General features: G+C 31.8%; 1 protein-coding gene and 1 pseudogene across 1 annotated transcript; one reads left to right on the forward strand and one right to left on the reverse strand.

Annotated features, from left to right (window-relative positions):
• The first annotated feature begins 6,194 nt into the window (after positions 1 to 6,194).
• LOC129870470 (PR5-like receptor kinase) lies at positions 6,195 to 8,784 on the forward strand (annotated as a pseudogene).
• A 4,121-nt stretch (positions 8,785 to 12,905) lies between these two features.
• Positions 12,906 to 15,961, reverse strand: LOC129870731 (LEAF RUST 10 DISEASE-RESISTANCE LOCUS RECEPTOR-LIKE PROTEIN KINASE-like 1.1). The gene is made up of 4 exons (XM_055945581.1): positions 15,191 to 15,961; positions 14,506 to 14,538; positions 14,087 to 14,341; positions 12,906 to 13,971 (listed from the first exon to the last, which is right to left on the reverse strand). Exons 1-4 carry the CDS (start codon positions 15,945 to 15,947, stop codon positions 12,998 to 13,000), a joined length of 2,019 nt encoding a protein of 672 aa, XP_055801556.1. The 5' UTR covers positions 15,948 to 15,961; the 3' UTR covers positions 12,906 to 12,997.
• Positions 15,962 to 18,004: the final 2,043 nt, after the last annotated feature.

Consider the following 18,004-nt stretch of genomic DNA (forward strand, 5'->3'; position numbering starts at 1 on the left):
GTTATGGCTTGCTAGGTACCGTGTTATTTAGTACTCACTCCTTACTTCTACACTTGTGTAGGTTCCGAGCGTAGACTTTGATTACTCATCTTTCTGATCGTCTGAGGCTTTCAGGAGATTGAGAGAGGTAGCTATTGTCCGACGGACTCTCCGATTCCTGTATTTTTATGTTTTACTCTATTTGAGAGTCAAAGACATACTTGAAACTTGTATTTTCATTTCAGTTCTGTTTTGGTGGCTTGTACATGTGACAACCAATCCTTGGGGGCTATTTAAGTTGAAAGACTTCTGCTTTTGTTTATTACTTTCCTATTTAAACTGTTTCCTCTTTGTTTTCAGTGAATGTTTGGTTTTAGGCTGACTTATCCGGTGGGAAAGGACATGTGCCATCACACCAGGATTCGGATCGTGACACATAATTGGGGTTTTGTGGCAATCAAGGTCTTGAAGAAATCGAAGGGTGGGGGAGAAGAGTTTATCAATGAGATGGTGAGTATCAGTAGGACTTCTCACATTAATTTTATATCACTTGTGGGATTTTGTCATGAGGGTAAACACAGAGCTCTCATCTATGATTTCATGCCTAATGAATCTCTTGAGAAGATCATTTATGATGCAAAAATGGGGACAGTTGGTCAACTAGGATGGCAAACATTGTATGGTATTTCACTTGTCATTACTAGAGGATTGGAGTATCTGCATCACTAAACACGTTAAGCTGAGTAGGAGAACCATTAGAAAAGAATAATCAACGAGTAGATAATCCCGGGATACCGAATGATGCTACAAATAACCACCAAATGTAGATGACGGAGAGCCTACATAAATTGACTGACTCGTTGAACTGCAAAAGATATATCAAATTGAATAATAGTAAGATAATTTAGGCTCCCAATTAATCGTTGAAACAAAGGATCAGGAAGTAGATCTCCTCCATCACAGAGATACGTATATTTGTGTTGGTTTAAGAACACATCTAAAGAATCATAATGAAATTTCAACCCCAAAAAATATGTAAGAGTACCAAGATTGTTGTTGGAGGGTAGAGATTAATGAAGAATCAGTTCTTGTGGCGCTTCAGCTTGCAAATATTTGATGTAGGTGATGAAAACAAACTAGGTGGAGGTTTGATATAAACATCTTCTTAGAGATCACCATAGAGAAAAACATTTTTTTACATTCATTTGATGAAGAGACCAATTTTGTGACGCAACAATGGCAATAATAGTTCGCACCATAGTCATTTTTGCTATCAGTACAAAATTCTTCCATAGTCCACACCATACTCCTGTTTGTTACCAAGGACCAGCAATCGAACTATATATGTACCGATCAAGAAATTATATCTCATGTGTTATTTTCTTTTAAGTGCCAAAAGTTCCTTCTTCATTGCTTTCTGCCAACATTCAAGCTTGGAGGCTTGTGAGTAATAGTTGTAATATAGATAGTGGATAATGTAAAAGAGAAACCATACCAGTTAGGAGTACGAGATACTCTGCTTGATCGTCGAGGAGGCTCAAGAGAAGCATGCCTTGAAAAAAATCCCAAATTCTGATTAAAGAGTAGTATCAATTGACGGACAATTTTGGGATGGGGTAAAGTTGATAGAGGTCATTCATATACAAATTTAGGTTTGAACTGCTAAGAAGCAAATGATACATCTTCAAAGGTTGGAATAAGAGGAGAAACAAAAGATGACTCAACATGAGCAGACAATAAATATTGATTCTCAAAGAAAACAACAATTTTAGAAACATGAAATTAGTTAGAACTTGGATCATAGCAGGTAAAACCTTTATGTGAAGTACTATAACCCATAAAATCACATTTTGTAGATTGAAAAGAAAGTTTATTGTGTTGAGAAGGAAGCAGGTGCACTAAACAAACACAACAAAATGTATGAAAAATATCATATTTAGAATTTTGGTGATAAAGACGATAATATGGAAAGTCAAGAATTAACAAGCTGGCAGCCTATAAATTAAATAGATAACAATAGAAAAAGCTTCTACCCAACATTTATATGAGACAGAGGATTTAATCAACAAACTACGGGTTATATCCAAAAGATGACGATTTTTACCCTTAATAACCCCATTTTGTTGTGACGTATATGGCCAAGAACTTTGGTAGCCAATTTCTTTTTGAAGCATGAAAGTATGGAATTCACTAGACATATATTTTCCACCAGAATTAGATCTTAATAATTTGATGCAGATATAAGATTGAGTCTCAACGTAAGCCAAAATGTCTTGAATATGGAAATACTTCAGATTTGGAATGGAGAAAATACATGACTATAATCATTTATGAATGTCACAAAGTACTTAAAATGAGAATGGTGAAATGCTCCAAACATCACTATGACGACAACAACAACCCAGTGAAATCCCACAACGTGGGGTCTACGGAGGGTAAAGTGTACGCAGACCTTACTCCAACCAATGTATGACGATTGTTTCCGATAGACCTCGGCTCAGTAAAAGCATAAAAAGAGGTTAGATAAGGCTAAGAAGTTCAAAGCGATATGAGAAAGCAAATAACGAGAGCGACACAGATAAAATAGAGTAATCAAATTACAGAAAATAATAAATAATAACAGAAAACAGAGCACAAGAAATTATAGTGGGCTAATATTCTACTAATAGGGTAGAATAACGAGATTATGTACTAGCCTTCTACCCTAATATGGGTCCTCCACACCCTCCTATCTAAGTTCATGTCCTCGGTAAGCTGTAAATGCTCCATGTCCCGTCTAATCACCTCTCCCCAATATTTTGTCGGCCTACCCCTACCTCTTTTGAAACCAAACATCACTATGAATGACATCAAAATACTTAGTAGCACAACTATCAAAATTTAAAAAAGAAAGAATTTTACTTTTGCCTAATTTTCCAGTAGAATAATCAAAGAGAGTTGCTGAAAATTGATTTTTATTTTTCATTAGACCAGATTTGATAAATGAGACAACACGATAGAATTTAAATATCCTAGATGCTTATGCCAAACCTCAGTCTTACTAGCTGTAGAAGTACAAGCAAGAGATAAAGCATGAGGAATGAAAAAGCATATAGGAAACAATCTTCCAACTTTAGGCCCCTCAGCAATTATTGTCTCCGACACTTGATCCTGCACAAGGCTATCATTACAAAAAAAATAATCACATCACATGAATTGTTATGTACCGGCTGACCAACCAAAATAAGACTAGTGGAGAGCTTTGGTGATATAAAAATATTCTTGAAAGTTTTAGTAATATTTCCAACCTTGGTAGTGAATAAATTATTACCATTAACAATCTAGATTTGTGATGGATCGTGATACTCACGAACATTTTTTAGCATACTAGCTGAGTTGGTCATATGATTGGAAGTGCCAGAATCAACAGGCCAAAAATTAAATATAATATCATTACCTTGTAGCCCCAAAGCTAAAAAGGGTGACACAATCATTTGTTGTATCATTTCAAGAGAAAGAACTTGTCTAGCTACTCCAGTTGAAGATGAGTTATCCGAAGCAGAAGCATTTGTTCCAGCTTGAAAAATATTGATCTTGTGATTTTGAGGACGTGAGGGACACTCTTTGATAATATGCCCATGTTGTTTATAATAATTGCAAAACTTCTTACCATAATTGCTAGCAATATGATCATATTCCTTCCAATTCATTTCCTTTAGGCCATTCTTTCATTTCACAACTTTCATTGGTTCTCAAGATGAAAAAGAGTAATAGTAGCATTTAGTTTTTCCACCCACAGTTGAGATCATAGACTGAGAAGAGATTTCGTTTTTGCTCACATCCCCGCCCCTTCATTTTTCTTGAGTAGAAAATACAACAATGTGAATATTGTCATGCTTGAAAGCATTTTGTATGAGAAGACATTGCTCAACTCCTTGAAGTGAAGAATCAAAAGTCATCATCATTAGATAAGACCCATGTATTGTGTATCTTTGGTGTTTTACTCGTGCGAAGAGGGATGCGGGAATTCACAAAGTAATTCCCTAAAAAAGACACCCAAGGAGGAAGATGGGTCACGATTCATCAAGTTAGAACAAACACTCTCAAAATTAGATTGCAATTTCATCAAAAATTGGTTACGCTTGCTTTCTTCATGAACTGCTTTAATTATAGAGAGAGATTCCGGAGCTATTTTAGCAAGAAAGATTTCAGTAAATTCAACACATAAGTTCTGAAATCCAGAAAATAATCTAACAGAGAGGTCTCCTTGAGAGTAATTAGCAATTTCATGCTCTTGCTTAAAACGTCTTGGGCTATTGTCTTGGTTGTAAAACTTTTGTAAATAATCCTACAGGGCCTTTGCAATCTTGTATGACCTGAGATTAAGGACAATAAGAGGATCAATTGACCTTAAAATTCATGTCATCACCCGAACATCTTTGACCTTCCACTAACCTAACTTTATAGGATCAGTAGGAGCATGATCACTTCCATCTATATGGCTCCATAATATATTTTTCAGTGACAAATAGTTGAAACATAAATTCCTAAGCAGAATAATTTTTTTTTAGTGAAACGAACATTGAATCACTCAAAGTGATGTGAAGTTATGTTTTTGAATAGCGTAAATCAAAAATATTATGAGACAAAAAAAATAGCTAGAACAACCAAGATCAAGAGCCCTAAATATTTAAGACTACCTGTTGATGAACAACCAAGAAAACAAAAACTTTTAAAAAAATTGAAACCACAATTCAAGGACTCTATGAAACAAAGAAGAGCAGAATCTGATACCATGTCAAGAATAGACACAAGAGAAACTGAAGAATGATTATCTCAATTCATTGATTCAAAATCAATACATAAAAGAAACATTGATATTTATTCACAAGAGAAAATATTCTACATTTAATGTAAATCCTACAAATAAATGTGCATAATATTCTTCAACTAATGTTACACAATATACTACACTAAATATCATAACTAAAATATCTCTTACATATATTCTACAACTAATGCTACATAATATTCTACATTAAATATAGTATCTAAATATCTTAATATAGATTATACAAGATATTGTACGATCTGCTGATCATGCTAACAAAGATATGTCAATAGACTTCGGAAATTTTGGAATAATGTCAATCCAAAATATTGAAAATTCTTAAAACATAATACATAATATGCCCTTTAACTTGATTTTACTTCATATTTATGTTCTCCAACTTTGAGTGTGCACTAGTAAACACTTAAACTTTTATAAAGTTAAACAAGTAGACATTTTTATCCTACGTGACATCTTACATGACAATTTGTGTAACGACCTTTCTAGTCGTTTTGTGAATTTTGTTGATTTTCCTATTTTAATCCTTAGCTTTTATAAATAATTTATGACTTATGAAAATGAATGGCATGATTTTCAAATTAAGTAAAGATTATTTTATTGCTACTAATAATGAAAAAAAGAAGATGGGAGAGATTAAATTTCTTAAAATATAAAAGAAAAGGAAAAAAAATAAAAAGAAAAAGAAAGTAGTCAAATGCCCAATTCAGGGAGAGAAAAAAAAGAGTCGCCGAACTGCAGTATGAAGAACGGAAAAGGGTCATATTTTTCTCTATATTCTCTTAAAAGGATTATATTTGCTCTTTTATCATATGTTTTTTGATATATTTATCCATGTCATCCAACGTTAAGCACATATTTATCTTTGGACTGTAAAGTTTATGTCCCACTTTTATTATATCCTATGTGGCGCCTACGTGGCGTGCCTACATGGATATATATATATATATATATATTGGTTCTATTTAAAAAAAAATCCTAATTAATTATTATACACAACTCAATATTATTCCCACATATCTAACTCATAAAATTAAACTCCTAAATATCCTCTAATCTAACCCACGCCACAATTTTTTTCCTATACTTTTTTTCATAAGAAATTTCTTTTGGTAGAGAAAATATTTTCCGACTAAACATAATTTTCCTCAATACCAAACATACCCTTAATTTGAAAAGTCTTAAAAAATGTCTAGTCAGATGGGCACAATAGTCGGTGATGTATTTCATTTTCATTCAGCCTTCTCTTTTGGTTCTTTCTATAAAAGTAGTCCTAAGAGTTAAATTTCCAAGTCAAATAACGTGTTAAATGAATAGAGATACATACAAATATGTAGTGCACAAAATAAAAACTACTGTTGTTTACTTTTTGCATATACATCTTATGAACAATTTATTATTAGTACTTAGATTTTTGAGTATGGTGTTATTAAATTCTTTGTCAGTTTTCTTGATTTTCTATCCTTTGATGAATTTTCATTCAGTTGTATCTCAGAATCAAACACAAAATAGTAGTAACAGCTGCCTCAATGAATTCAAGTGTGGGAATCTTGGAAATGTGAGATTTCCTTTTTCTGTATCCTCAAAACCTGATTGTGGATGTTTATAGTGTTCAGGAAAAACGGTTGTCTGATGGTTTTCGAGTTTTAGACCTTAGGCTTCATGACTTGTTGGCGAAAAACAGTTGTCGTTCTTTTGATAGAATTATATCGTTTCCAAGTTCTCCTTCTATCTCGTTTGAAATCAACAAACGTAATCTTACCTTGTTTAGATGCAATGATAGTCTAGATATCGATAGAACCATGAATGATAATTATTTTCGCGATTATCTGAACTATAGTAAATGTAGTGGCTTCAACATATACTACAAGTATCCTAGAAGAGAACGGGAAGGTTCCTTGGATGCACCAGAGAGATATATTCCGGGTAACTGTTCACCGATTCAATTGCCAATTACATGGAGGTCACCGTCAAATGCTCGAAATAGTAATAGCTTGTTTGATCTCTTAACTGCAAATTTTACAATTCAGTGGACCCTGTCTGATGATTGTAGTACTTGTTACTCTCAAGGAGGAGGTAAATGTTTGACTGACAACAATAACAAATTTCTTTGTTCCACCTATCCCAAAGTTAAATTTTACTTCTAAAGAGAAGTTAATAAACTTAGTTATTCTTCCCTACACTGCAATAAAGTTTAAAGGTTTCTCCTATAAAACAAACATACTGGACTCCTATATTTTATATATCTAACATGTTTGTGTTTTTCTTTGGCTGCAGCCAAAAGAAAGTCGAAATGTATTCTAGTTGCAGGTAACTATCTATAGCTACAAGTTTCCATTTCATATTACTACAAATGTGTTACCATTGCATAAAAACACGTACACACACAGATAAAGAGTACCTTCTTCACGGGAACGTTATTATGCTGATAAAATATAGTAGGCATAAAACATAAAAGTGCCCTTTAACTTGGCCTCAACTGGCATCTATGCCCTCCAACTTTGGATGTGCATAAGTAGACACTTAAACTTGCATAAAGTTGAACAAATAGACATATACATCCCACTTGGCATAATACATGTAGAATGCTAGATATGACGCAAATTGTCAAGTAGGACATGTATGTCTACTTGTAACTCTACACAAGTTTAAGTGCCTCTTTGTGCACACCTAAAGTTGAAGGGCAGAGATGCCAGATGAGTCCAAGTTAAAAGGCACGTTTACGGCCAATACAATATCCTGCAAAACTGGTGCATCTTCAAAAATTGACAACTATTTTCCAATTTGTGTCTTGACAGCAACAGTTACTTCTTCTATTGGAGGAATTGCTATGGTAGTTGTCTTACTCCTCTACTTAAGAACAAAATGCTCACTGATTTTCTGGAAGACAAAAGGAGAGGATTACAGAATTGTAAAAGCCTTCTTGAAGAACCATGGATCACTCGTGTCAAGGAAGTACAGTTATTCTGAAGTTAAAAAGATGACAGAGTATTTCAAAAATAAACTTGGTCAAGGTGGCTATGGTTCTGTGTACAAGGGAAAGTTACATAATGGGAGTCTTGTGGCAGTCAAGGTCTTGAAGGAATCGAAGGGAGGGGGAGAGGAGTTTATCAATGAGGTGGCGAGTATCAGTAGGACTTCTCACATTAATATTGTATCACTTGTGGGATTTTGTTTTGAGGGTCAAGACAGAGCTCTCATATATGATTTCATGCCCAATGGATCCCTTGAGAAGTTCATTTACGATGCAAAATCTGGGACAAATCGTCAACTAGGATGGCAAACATTGTACAACATTTCGCTTGGCATTGCTAGAGGATTGGAGTATCTGCATCGCGGTTGCAATACTAGAATCCTGCATTTCGATATAAAGCCTCACAACATTCTTCTTGATGAAGACTTTTGTCCAAAAATATCCGATTTTGGCCTTGCAAAACTATGTAACAATAAGGAAAGCATCGTAACTTTATTGGGCGCAAGAGGGACTATTGGCTACATTGCGCCTGAAATTGTGTGTAAAAACATTGGAGGAGTTTCTCACAAGTCAGATGTGTACATCTATGGTATGATGGTGCTCGAGATGGTTGGGGGAAGGAAAAATGTTGATGTTGTTGATCGTACCAGTGAAATATACTTTCCACACTGGATTTAGAAACAAATTGAACAAAAGAAAGAGCTTGGATCAACTGGCATTGTAGAGGAAGAGGATAAAAAACTTGCAGAGAAGATGATACTGGTGAGCCTGTGGTGCATACAAACCGATCCATCCAGCAGGCCTTCTATCAGTATGGTTGTAGAGATGTTACACGGTGAACTCGGATCTTTGCAAATGCCTCCCAAGCCTTTCTTATATTCTTCTTCAGTATCAGACAGAGACATGCCTAGTACTACCTCTATGATTTTGGACTCGAAAGATCAAATTTGATGATCTAGACTTGTCAAATAATGTGTTATTATTTTGAACTAATCAAGATATCACATAAACTACTTTTAGTAATTTAGTTCCATTGTTAATAGAATTATAGAGCACTCTAAAGTGAGTAGCACTTTGATATCCATTTTGCCAATCGATCAACTGTGGTTAGTCTTCTGATTAATTGTACTCTACACTGTAGGATAAGAACCTTGTTGTCCAGCAACTCACCCTTGCTGCAATCCTGTCCAAACGCGTAGATAAGCCAAGAGGTGCTTATAAGCTTATTAGGGATTGTCTTAAATAGAAGCATAAAGATAAGACAATGGACTAGTAGTTTCAATAGCAAGTCTCATAATTCAGACAGGCCAGAAAGTGACTTTGCTGCATTTTCATGAAGGTGATCAACTACTGTTCCTTTGGGAATGTACTCGTAAACAACAAGGAGTTCATCATGCATCCATAAACGTATTATACTTTTGGATTCATTATATTCTAAAGCCATGTTTGTTGACATCCAATTTTGACACTCCAAAAACAATTAGCTTGCAAAAATCAAAAAAAATATATACATTTTTTATTTTACGTAATTTTTGCAATTTTTTAAATAATTCTTGAACAATATATATATTTTTTATTTATATAATTATTACGAAAATCATCTCAAATTTATTTTTTATTATTAGTATCATTATTATTATTATTATATTTTATTTATTAATTAATTAAATATTTTTTCAATATTTATTCACCTTATTTTAATTTTAGCTCTCTTCAATGTTAAATAAATTGAAATAATTGATTTTTATAAATCTCAAAATATTTTCAAGTTATTTTAAAACAATTTTTGTCATCTTTATTATTTTAAGATAATATATGTAGACACGTAATTTTTAACCGAATTTGAGATTTTACACAATTTTTAGTTCTTAAATATTTATTTTATATCTAAATTAAATATTTTTGGTTTTTATCTTATTTTAGTAAGTTTATTCTATAAAAAGAAAAGGGGAATTTAAAAAAAAAACTACAAAAATAGAGTCACATTTTAGTATAAGTTTTATTTTATTTTTATTTTTATTATTTCAAAAGAAAAGAAAGTTTTAAAAATACATATGTTTTATTTAAATTTAGGTTTAATAAATAAGTTAGTTATTTTAATATTTTTTGACTAGTCATTTAACTTTTATATATTTTATTAGTATAAAATAATGGGTTACTATTATTATATGAAAAATAAAATGAATGAAAGAAACAATCCTACTACCCCATATTCATCTTTCTCCTAAAACGTGCAAACCCCTTTTCCTAAAAAACGCTCTCCTTTTTAATTGGTTACTATTATTATTATTATTTCATTTTTTATGAAAAATAAAATAAAATAAAAAATCATCCTACTACCCCATATTTCATCTTTGCCCTAAAACATGCAAACCCATTTTCCTAAAAAAACCTCTCCTTTTTCTTTTCTTTTCCCTAAAAACCTCCACTAAACTCTCTCACCCCCCAAAAAAATGGAAAAATTACTTGATTGAGTGCTTTTTAAAAATTAATTACCGATTTTAGCGATATTTTTTATTTATTACCATTTATAGCAATATATAGCAATACTATGATAAATCTACACTTGTATTAAAAGTGAATTATGCATACAATATAAATGTATTATAAGTGTTTTAAAATATATATTATGTTTGTGTAGTAAGAAACTAACATAATGTATTATAAATCTATTAAAATATGTGATAAATGTATTATCCATCTATAAAATTTGTATTATATATGTTTTATAAATAGTTCTCTGCAATATGTATTAAAATTGTATTATAAATGTATTATAAGTGTTCACTGAAAAAAAATATTTATTGCTATAAATGATAAATATTTTCTTAATATTGTATATTTATGTAAGTTTCCCAAAAAAAATTCTCAACTTTTCACTCCTATATAAGGAGGAGAAGAAGAGAGCCAAAAAAAAGAAAAAGAAGAGAGGAAGAAAGAAAAAAAAGGAGAGGGAGCCAAAAAAAAAGAGAGAATTTTTTTCTGACAAAGGATTTTCGAATTTTTTTTCTCTACTGCATTTGTCTCTACTTGAAGAGCGAGGGTAGATTCGAGGCTAATAACTTTCCCGTTTACTTCTCCGCAACAGGTGATTTTTGCCCCTTTCTTTCATTTTTCCGTTGTTTATTTTTTTATTTTTTATTTTCCGTTGATGATTCATTTGGGATCTTTATATGAATGAGAAAATTTTAGCTCATATTTTTTTATGCAAAGGCTGATTTAAAGGCGATGATTTTTTATTCTCACATAGTTAGAAATATTGGGCATATTGTGTGGTGAAATGCAACTATGTCATAATAATAAGACGCTGCCTGTAGTTTAAAGATTATATTGGATAATACTCCATTATAAAGTTAAATAGTTCGAAATGTTATCAATTGAGAGAAGGTAAGTAAAAAATAAATAAAAATAGAAAAGTTATTCATGAAAAATTAAATTGAATTCTGCTAGAAACTCTATAATATTAATTTTTTTTCTTGTCCCCTTTCCTTTGCATTTAATATTGCAGAATCCTTCGTTATTTTAAGTTTGTAAATACCTGTATATATATTTTTATCATAAAAATTTGAATCGTATTCCTAATCTCTTACTCTTTTTATTTACATGTACACTCGAAAGCGTATTTGGAGTTGTGATATGACTCCATTTCTGTCCAAATCAGAGAAGCGATCAATATATGCATTTTTTGGCTGAGTCTATAGTGATTTGCTCACTCCAAAATCCATCACTTCCTCCTCACTTCAAAGCTTTATATTTTTATTTTATGCATACATATATTGTTATCCCTTGGTTAATATTTTACATATTTTTGTAGTTATAGTTATGTTTGCTTTTATTTGTGTTTGAATTTATACAAACCAACTAAGAACTATAGTAAGATGTAGTCACTCGCTTATCTATCCTTTAGATATTGAGTTTAGTATACTCATTCGGAATGATTCTCTTAATTGAGTTTTATTATTTAACTTATTTCTTTTAATTATGAAGACTGTGAACCATTTTTTGGTAGATGTATATTTGTTTTTTTTTTTAAATCGATAAATCATTAGCTTTTTTAAAATATAGTCTTAAAAAAAATTAAAATAGATTTTGATGTTAAAAAGAAAATGTAATATTTGAGGGCTTTAAAGTGAAGCAATTTAAATATTAAAAGATTGATCTTAAATGAAGATACACCATTTTTAGCACTCTTAAATGCAGATTTTTTTTTATTTTAGTATAAAATATTGACATGGTTTAGAGTTAAAAACACTCTCTCTCTTTTTTTTTTGAAAACTTTAAATTGGCCGATTTAAAAAATGAAATATAGCTTTCAAGTGGATAAAAAGTATATTTTTTTAAAGTAAAATGCATGTTATATATTGTTGAAAATTTAACCTCTTAGCTTTTAAAAAAACCTTTGTTAAACTAATATTTTATAAAATATATATATATATAATTTTTTTTTAGACCTCTTAGCTTTTAAAAAAAACTTTGTTAAACTAGTATTTTATAAAATATATATATATATAATTTTTTTTAGAAAAAAAAAAACGGAAGCATCTCTCTTAGTTATGTTTTTTAAAAAAAAAACCTAACAATTTATACACATTCTTTCAAACTCTTAGACTCATTTAAAGACAAAAAAAAAATCAAGTTTTAATCAATTCAATTCTTTAAAAAATTATGATAACTTTTTCTTTCATTTTTTTGGAGTCTTTATATGTAAAGTTAGTATATTTTTAAAACTTTCTACTTTGAAATCTTCTTAAGGTTAATTTAAATCTAGTTATCATAGATATTGATATTTTCCTAAATTTTTCAATAATATATTTTTATAATCTTCTTTTAATTAATCTAAGTTTGGCCGGTAATCGTTTTAACTAATTTTAAAGGATGCTTAACCCCTTCCCTTTAGAATAACTAAAACCCTTACCTAGAATCATATAAGTTAAGTAGACCATTAAATGGAGTTAATTTTAGCATTACATTAGTTAAATATTTAGGTGTCCTAATTTACCTTAAAAAATAATTAGGTGACGACTCCTTAACTTAAATATTTTAGAAATCACTAATATGTTGTACATCGTTTTACCTTGAGTTAAAATGAGGTATAACAATGTTCACAAACTATTTTTTGTACACCAAAGTTTACTTCATATAGGCGAATGAAGCCTTTTAAAAAGAGCGTGTGAAAGCTAAAAAATAATGAAGTTAGCATTGACATCGAAGGAATTTTACCCGCTAATACTAGGTGTGGTAGAGCACCTAAACAACTTATCATTTACAGAATTCATTGAAACAGGTAATTTTGATTTCATCAATTGTGCATCATCATTTTCTGATTCAGGATCTGGAGGGATTTCTACATAGCTAAGCTCATTATCAACGACGTTAATCTCCTCTTTCTTCTGGTCTTCATACTCGCCTCTCTGAATTGCCTTTAGAATTTCCAACACTTCATCCATTGTTGGCCTCATCTCCTTTTCAAGTTGGAGACATTGAAAAGCTAGCTCTGCAACTGAAGTAGTCATTCTCCTAACTTCAGCATTGGACTTGTAACCAAGAGATGGATCAATCAACTCCTCAAATGCACATTTCAAAATCTTGCTTATTGCAAAGTTAGCCAAACTAATTTCATCCCTATGCCTTCTTATATCCACAGCAAGGAGAGATGATATGAGCTCAATTAGGACAACTCCAAAGCTATATACGTCACTTTTACAAGTTAGCTGATAGCAAGCATGATAATCCGGATCAACATATCCTGGTGTCCCCTGTGGAGCAGTTGAGATATGAGTCACATCATTTGGAAAAAGTCGTGAAAGCCCCAAATCTGCAACTTTGACACAGAAATGGTTGTCAAGTAGAATATTACAAGTCTTGACATCACGATGTATTATGTCAGAAGCGTGGAGATAAGCTAAAGCGCTAGCAGTTTCTATGGCAATCTTCATGCGGATAGGCCATTTAAGGGTTCCATTCCTTGCTTTCTCTCCATGAAGGTGATCAGCAACTGTTCCATTCGGGATGTATTCATAAACCAGGAGGAGTTCACGACTATGCCTTGACGTGCAACCATAAAGCATAACAAGATTCTGGTGTCTTAAGCGAGTAAGAATTTCAATTTCATTCTTAAATTGCACCATCCTCTTGGAACTTTGCTCATAGAGGCGTTTCACTGCAACTTCTCGTCCATCACGAAGTTTACCTAATCAAAGAAGTACATTGTTAGCTACTGAAATATGTTACCAAACCATCGCATTTTTAATACAATAATGCAAAACTCTGCCTAATGCCATGACTTGATTTATGTGGCTTATTACCATAGTATACAGTTCCAAAACCTCCGCCTCCAAGCTCTTGGGAGGAATCGAAATTATTGGTGGCTTCTTCAAGAGTAGAGTAGGAGAAGACAGGGACCCCAAAGTACTTGCTATCCCCTTCAAGATCTTTTCTTGAAGGATCAGAATATGTATTTCTTGTGAAAGAGTGAGAACGACCGCCTTTTCCTTTCTTGAAATGCCAGATAACAACACCAAGACAGATTAAAAGGGTCAAGCCAATCACTGCAGGTAAGACTGAAGCAAATGCAGAGAAACTAATCAGAATTTGTTTGAAAAATGTCTATAGAAGAGTGGATAGAATTCGATGAAAGCTGTCAGTGGTTAGACATCTCAAAGTAAGGAACATAGTTGAGAACATCTGGTAATATGAAAAGTATTTTGAAGTTATAGATTGTTACCTACAACTAGAACTCGTCTTGACTTTCTTGTTACTGCAACCAAAGCAAATCATGAAAATGTTAGATAAATGTTGCATGCGGAGGAGGAACTGAGAGTTAAATATGACAAGCTTATACTGCTATATTAAATTCAGAACAAGATCAACATGAAGAAGCTACAGCCATAAATCCTGCAGAAATTCTGTAAAAATAATTTTTCCGCGGTAATACATGGAAACAAGCAGAACATTTGTGGCTCATTATTTTCTATCGGCATAATACATAAACAGACACTCAAATTTGTCCTCAACTGACAAGTAAATACTTCAGCTTTGAGAATGCACATCTAGACACCTCAACTAGTCTCTACTGTGTTAGTTGAACAAGCGCTCTAACTTACAAAATGATCATATAAACACCTCCAAAATTTATGTGTCAGTCGGTGTCCATGAGATACAATGGAGCCGAGTTGGAGTGTTCAATTACTAATTGAGGTGTGTAGATGTCTTGTTTATGTCTTACGCCTTTTCTAAAATTCTTTCCATTGTCATGAATTCAAAAGCTATACAGTTGAAATCACAGATGGATAAAGCCAATAAACTACAATGAAAACTGAATGGCACCAGAAAAAAGGAGAATCTCATGAAAGCAGTCCATTTTCTTGGAGTACAAAAACTAGAAGCAACTATTCGAAGTAAAATATTACCTGTGGAACAATGAAAATTGTTGTTGCTGTCGGTTAAACATCGACCCCCTCCATAGAAACATTTACTGCAATCATCAGACAGGCTCCACTGAATTCTAAAATTCGCAGTTATGAGATCAAACAAGCTATTACTATTTCGAGCATTTGACAGTGACCCCCATGTAATTGGCAATTGAATCGGTGAACAGTTACCCGGAATATATCCCTCTGGTGCATCCAAGGAACCTTCCCGTTCTCTTCTAGGATACTTATAGTATATGTTGAAGCCACTACATTTACTATAGTTCAGATAATCGCGAAAATGATTATCATTCATGGTTCTATTGATATCTAGACTATCATTGCATCTAAACAAGGTAAGATTACGTTCGTTGATTCCAAACGAGATAGAAGGAGAACTTGGAAACGATATACTTCTATCAAAAGAATGACAACTATTTTTCGCCAACAAGTCATGAAGCCTAAGGTCTAAAACTCGAAAACCATCAAACGACCGTTTTTGCAGAACACTATAAACATTTTCTCCTAGGTGAATTGTTGGATTCGGAGTAACATCACAATCTATAGTGTACAATCCACAATCAGGTTGTGACTGATTCATAGAAAAAGGAAATCTCACATTTCCAAGATTCCCACACTTGAATTCATTGAGGCAGCTGTTACTACTATTTTCTGTTTGATTCTGAGATACAACTGAATGAAAATTCATCAAAGGATAGAAAATCAAGAAAGCTGACAAAGAATTTAATAACACCATACTCAAAAATCTAAGTACTAATAATAAATTGTTCATAAGATGTATATGCAAAAAGTAAACTATAGTAGTTTTTATTTTGTGCACTACATATTTGTATGTATCTCTATTCGTTTAACACGTTAGTTGACTTGGAGATTTAACTCTTAGGACTACTTTTTAAGAAAGAATCAAAAGAGAGGGCTGAATGAAAATGAAAGACATCACCGACTTTTGTGCCCATTTGACTAGACATTTTTTATGACTTTTCATATTAAGGGTATGTTTGGTATTGAGGAAAATTATGTTTAGTCAGAAAATATTTTCTCTACAAAAATAAGTTCTAATGAAAAAAATAATTTTTTTAATGAAAGTAGGAAAAACAAATTTTATAAGTGTATTCTCTCGACCCACCCAAAGTCCCAACCTCTACTCTTTCACAATCCCACCCGCGAGGCCCCACTCCTCATCCCTTTCCATTCCTTACAGTATTTTGATAGATTATATATTAATGTTCTTGAGATAGAATTTTTACTTAATTATCTATAGAAAATAAGTAAGAAACCAACTTATTTTTTAAGGAAACATTTTTCATAGAAAATATTCTCCTTCGTACCAAACACACCACTTTTTTTTTTCTTAAACTCCTTCAGTATTGACAAAATGACAAGTTGTTATTGGAATTGGATTGACATTATTCCAAAATTTCTAAAGTCTCTTTGCTATCGCTTTCTCAGTATAGGCTGGGAAAAACAAGGGTAGAGTCAGGTTATCATATCGTATCGTTAAAAATTTACATTATATATATAAGATCAAAAGTATTTTTCTATGTATTCTACCTGGAAGATGTTGAATTTTTCTTGATTTCTTCGTGTGTTTAATTTTTTATATTTTGGATCATCTTAGTGAAAATTCTGACTGCATCATAGAAAAAAAGAATCAATATTGAGTTTGTCTTCTCTCTTGAAGTCTATAAAGAAATAGAGATATTACAGCTAGTAGAACATTAAAAGGGGAAAGTTTTGACAAAAAATTATACTAATCAAAGCTATGATGGAGGGATGACAATTTCACCTTTTTCTAGTCATCCATGAAGACTTGAATTCGAATTCTGACTCCTTTTTTCGATTAATTGAATAGAAGAAAAGTTAAAAAAATAAAGCAAAAATATTTTTTTTAAAAGAAAGTTTTTTTTAATGTGGTTCCAAATTATAACCTAGTTGGTCGAACTTCCAAATTATAAATGTGATTCAAAAGAGTGTTTTAGAAAGTTCCAATTTATGTTTGGCTAATCAATTTCAAAGCGTTTTTGTCAATATTAGAACAGTACTCTCTTCGTTCATCTTTACTTGTCCACTATTGACTTTGCACAATATTTAAGAAACTATAAATAGAAGGGTAAGTTTATTATATCACCATTTGAATATAATAAATAAAGTTTATTATATCACCATTTGAATATAATAAATACAATATTTTGAAAAATATAATAGGGAAATAACAACTAATTAATGATAAGGATAAATTAGAAACTAAGTTAAAATTATCTCTTGATTTCATAAATTGGACAAGTATTGTTGCACATCTATTTTTAGTATAGTGGACAAGTAAAGATGGACGGAGGAAGTAATTTGTGTGCTTGATCAAATTTCTAAGAATGTCTACGAAAAAACTATTTTTTAGCTTCTAAAAACTACTTTTTATTGCTACTTAAACACACTTATTTTATTCCTAAAAGATACGCCAAACTATTCAATTTTAAAAAATAAACATGTATTTCTAAAAAAAAATTATTATTAACTTCGAGAAGCTTGGTCAAATAGACTATTGCTCTCTAGTGAAATTAGGAGGAGCCTCCCAAAGGGGAGTTTTGGAAAAAACAAACTATACCCAAACTATGTATAGCACATGAAATATATGTGCTATAGGCAGTTAGTGATTCAGGATTTTTACTCAGGAGATTCAATTTTTTGGCACTGATTAATTTTTTGGGGGGTTAAATCCACTATTTCAATACTTTTTTTTAAAAAAAATTAATAATTAATAGTGAAATATTGGGTCGGGCTAGTGATTGTTTCCGA

This window comes from Solanum dulcamara, chromosome 10, assembly GCF_947179165.1.
Source record: "Solanum dulcamara chromosome 10, daSolDulc1.2, whole genome shotgun sequence".
Lineage (NCBI taxonomy): Eukaryota > Viridiplantae > Streptophyta > Magnoliopsida > Solanales > Solanaceae > Solanum > Solanum dulcamara.

Excerpts from the sequence above, each read along its gene's own strand:
- LOC129870731 (XM_055945581.1), bottom strand. The coding sequence starts at position 15,947 with ATGGTGTTATTAAATTCTTTGTCAGCTTTCTTGATTTTCTATCCTTTG. Across the intron at positions 14,539-15,190 it reads CAATTTTCATTGTTCCACAG|TAACAAGAAAGTCAAGACGA; the intron begins GTAATATTTTAC and ends CTTTGGTTGCAG. Across the intron at positions 14,342-14,505 it reads AAGACGAGTTCTAGTTGTAG|TCTTACCTGCAGTGATTGGC; the intron begins GTAACAATCTAT and ends CATTTGCTTCAG.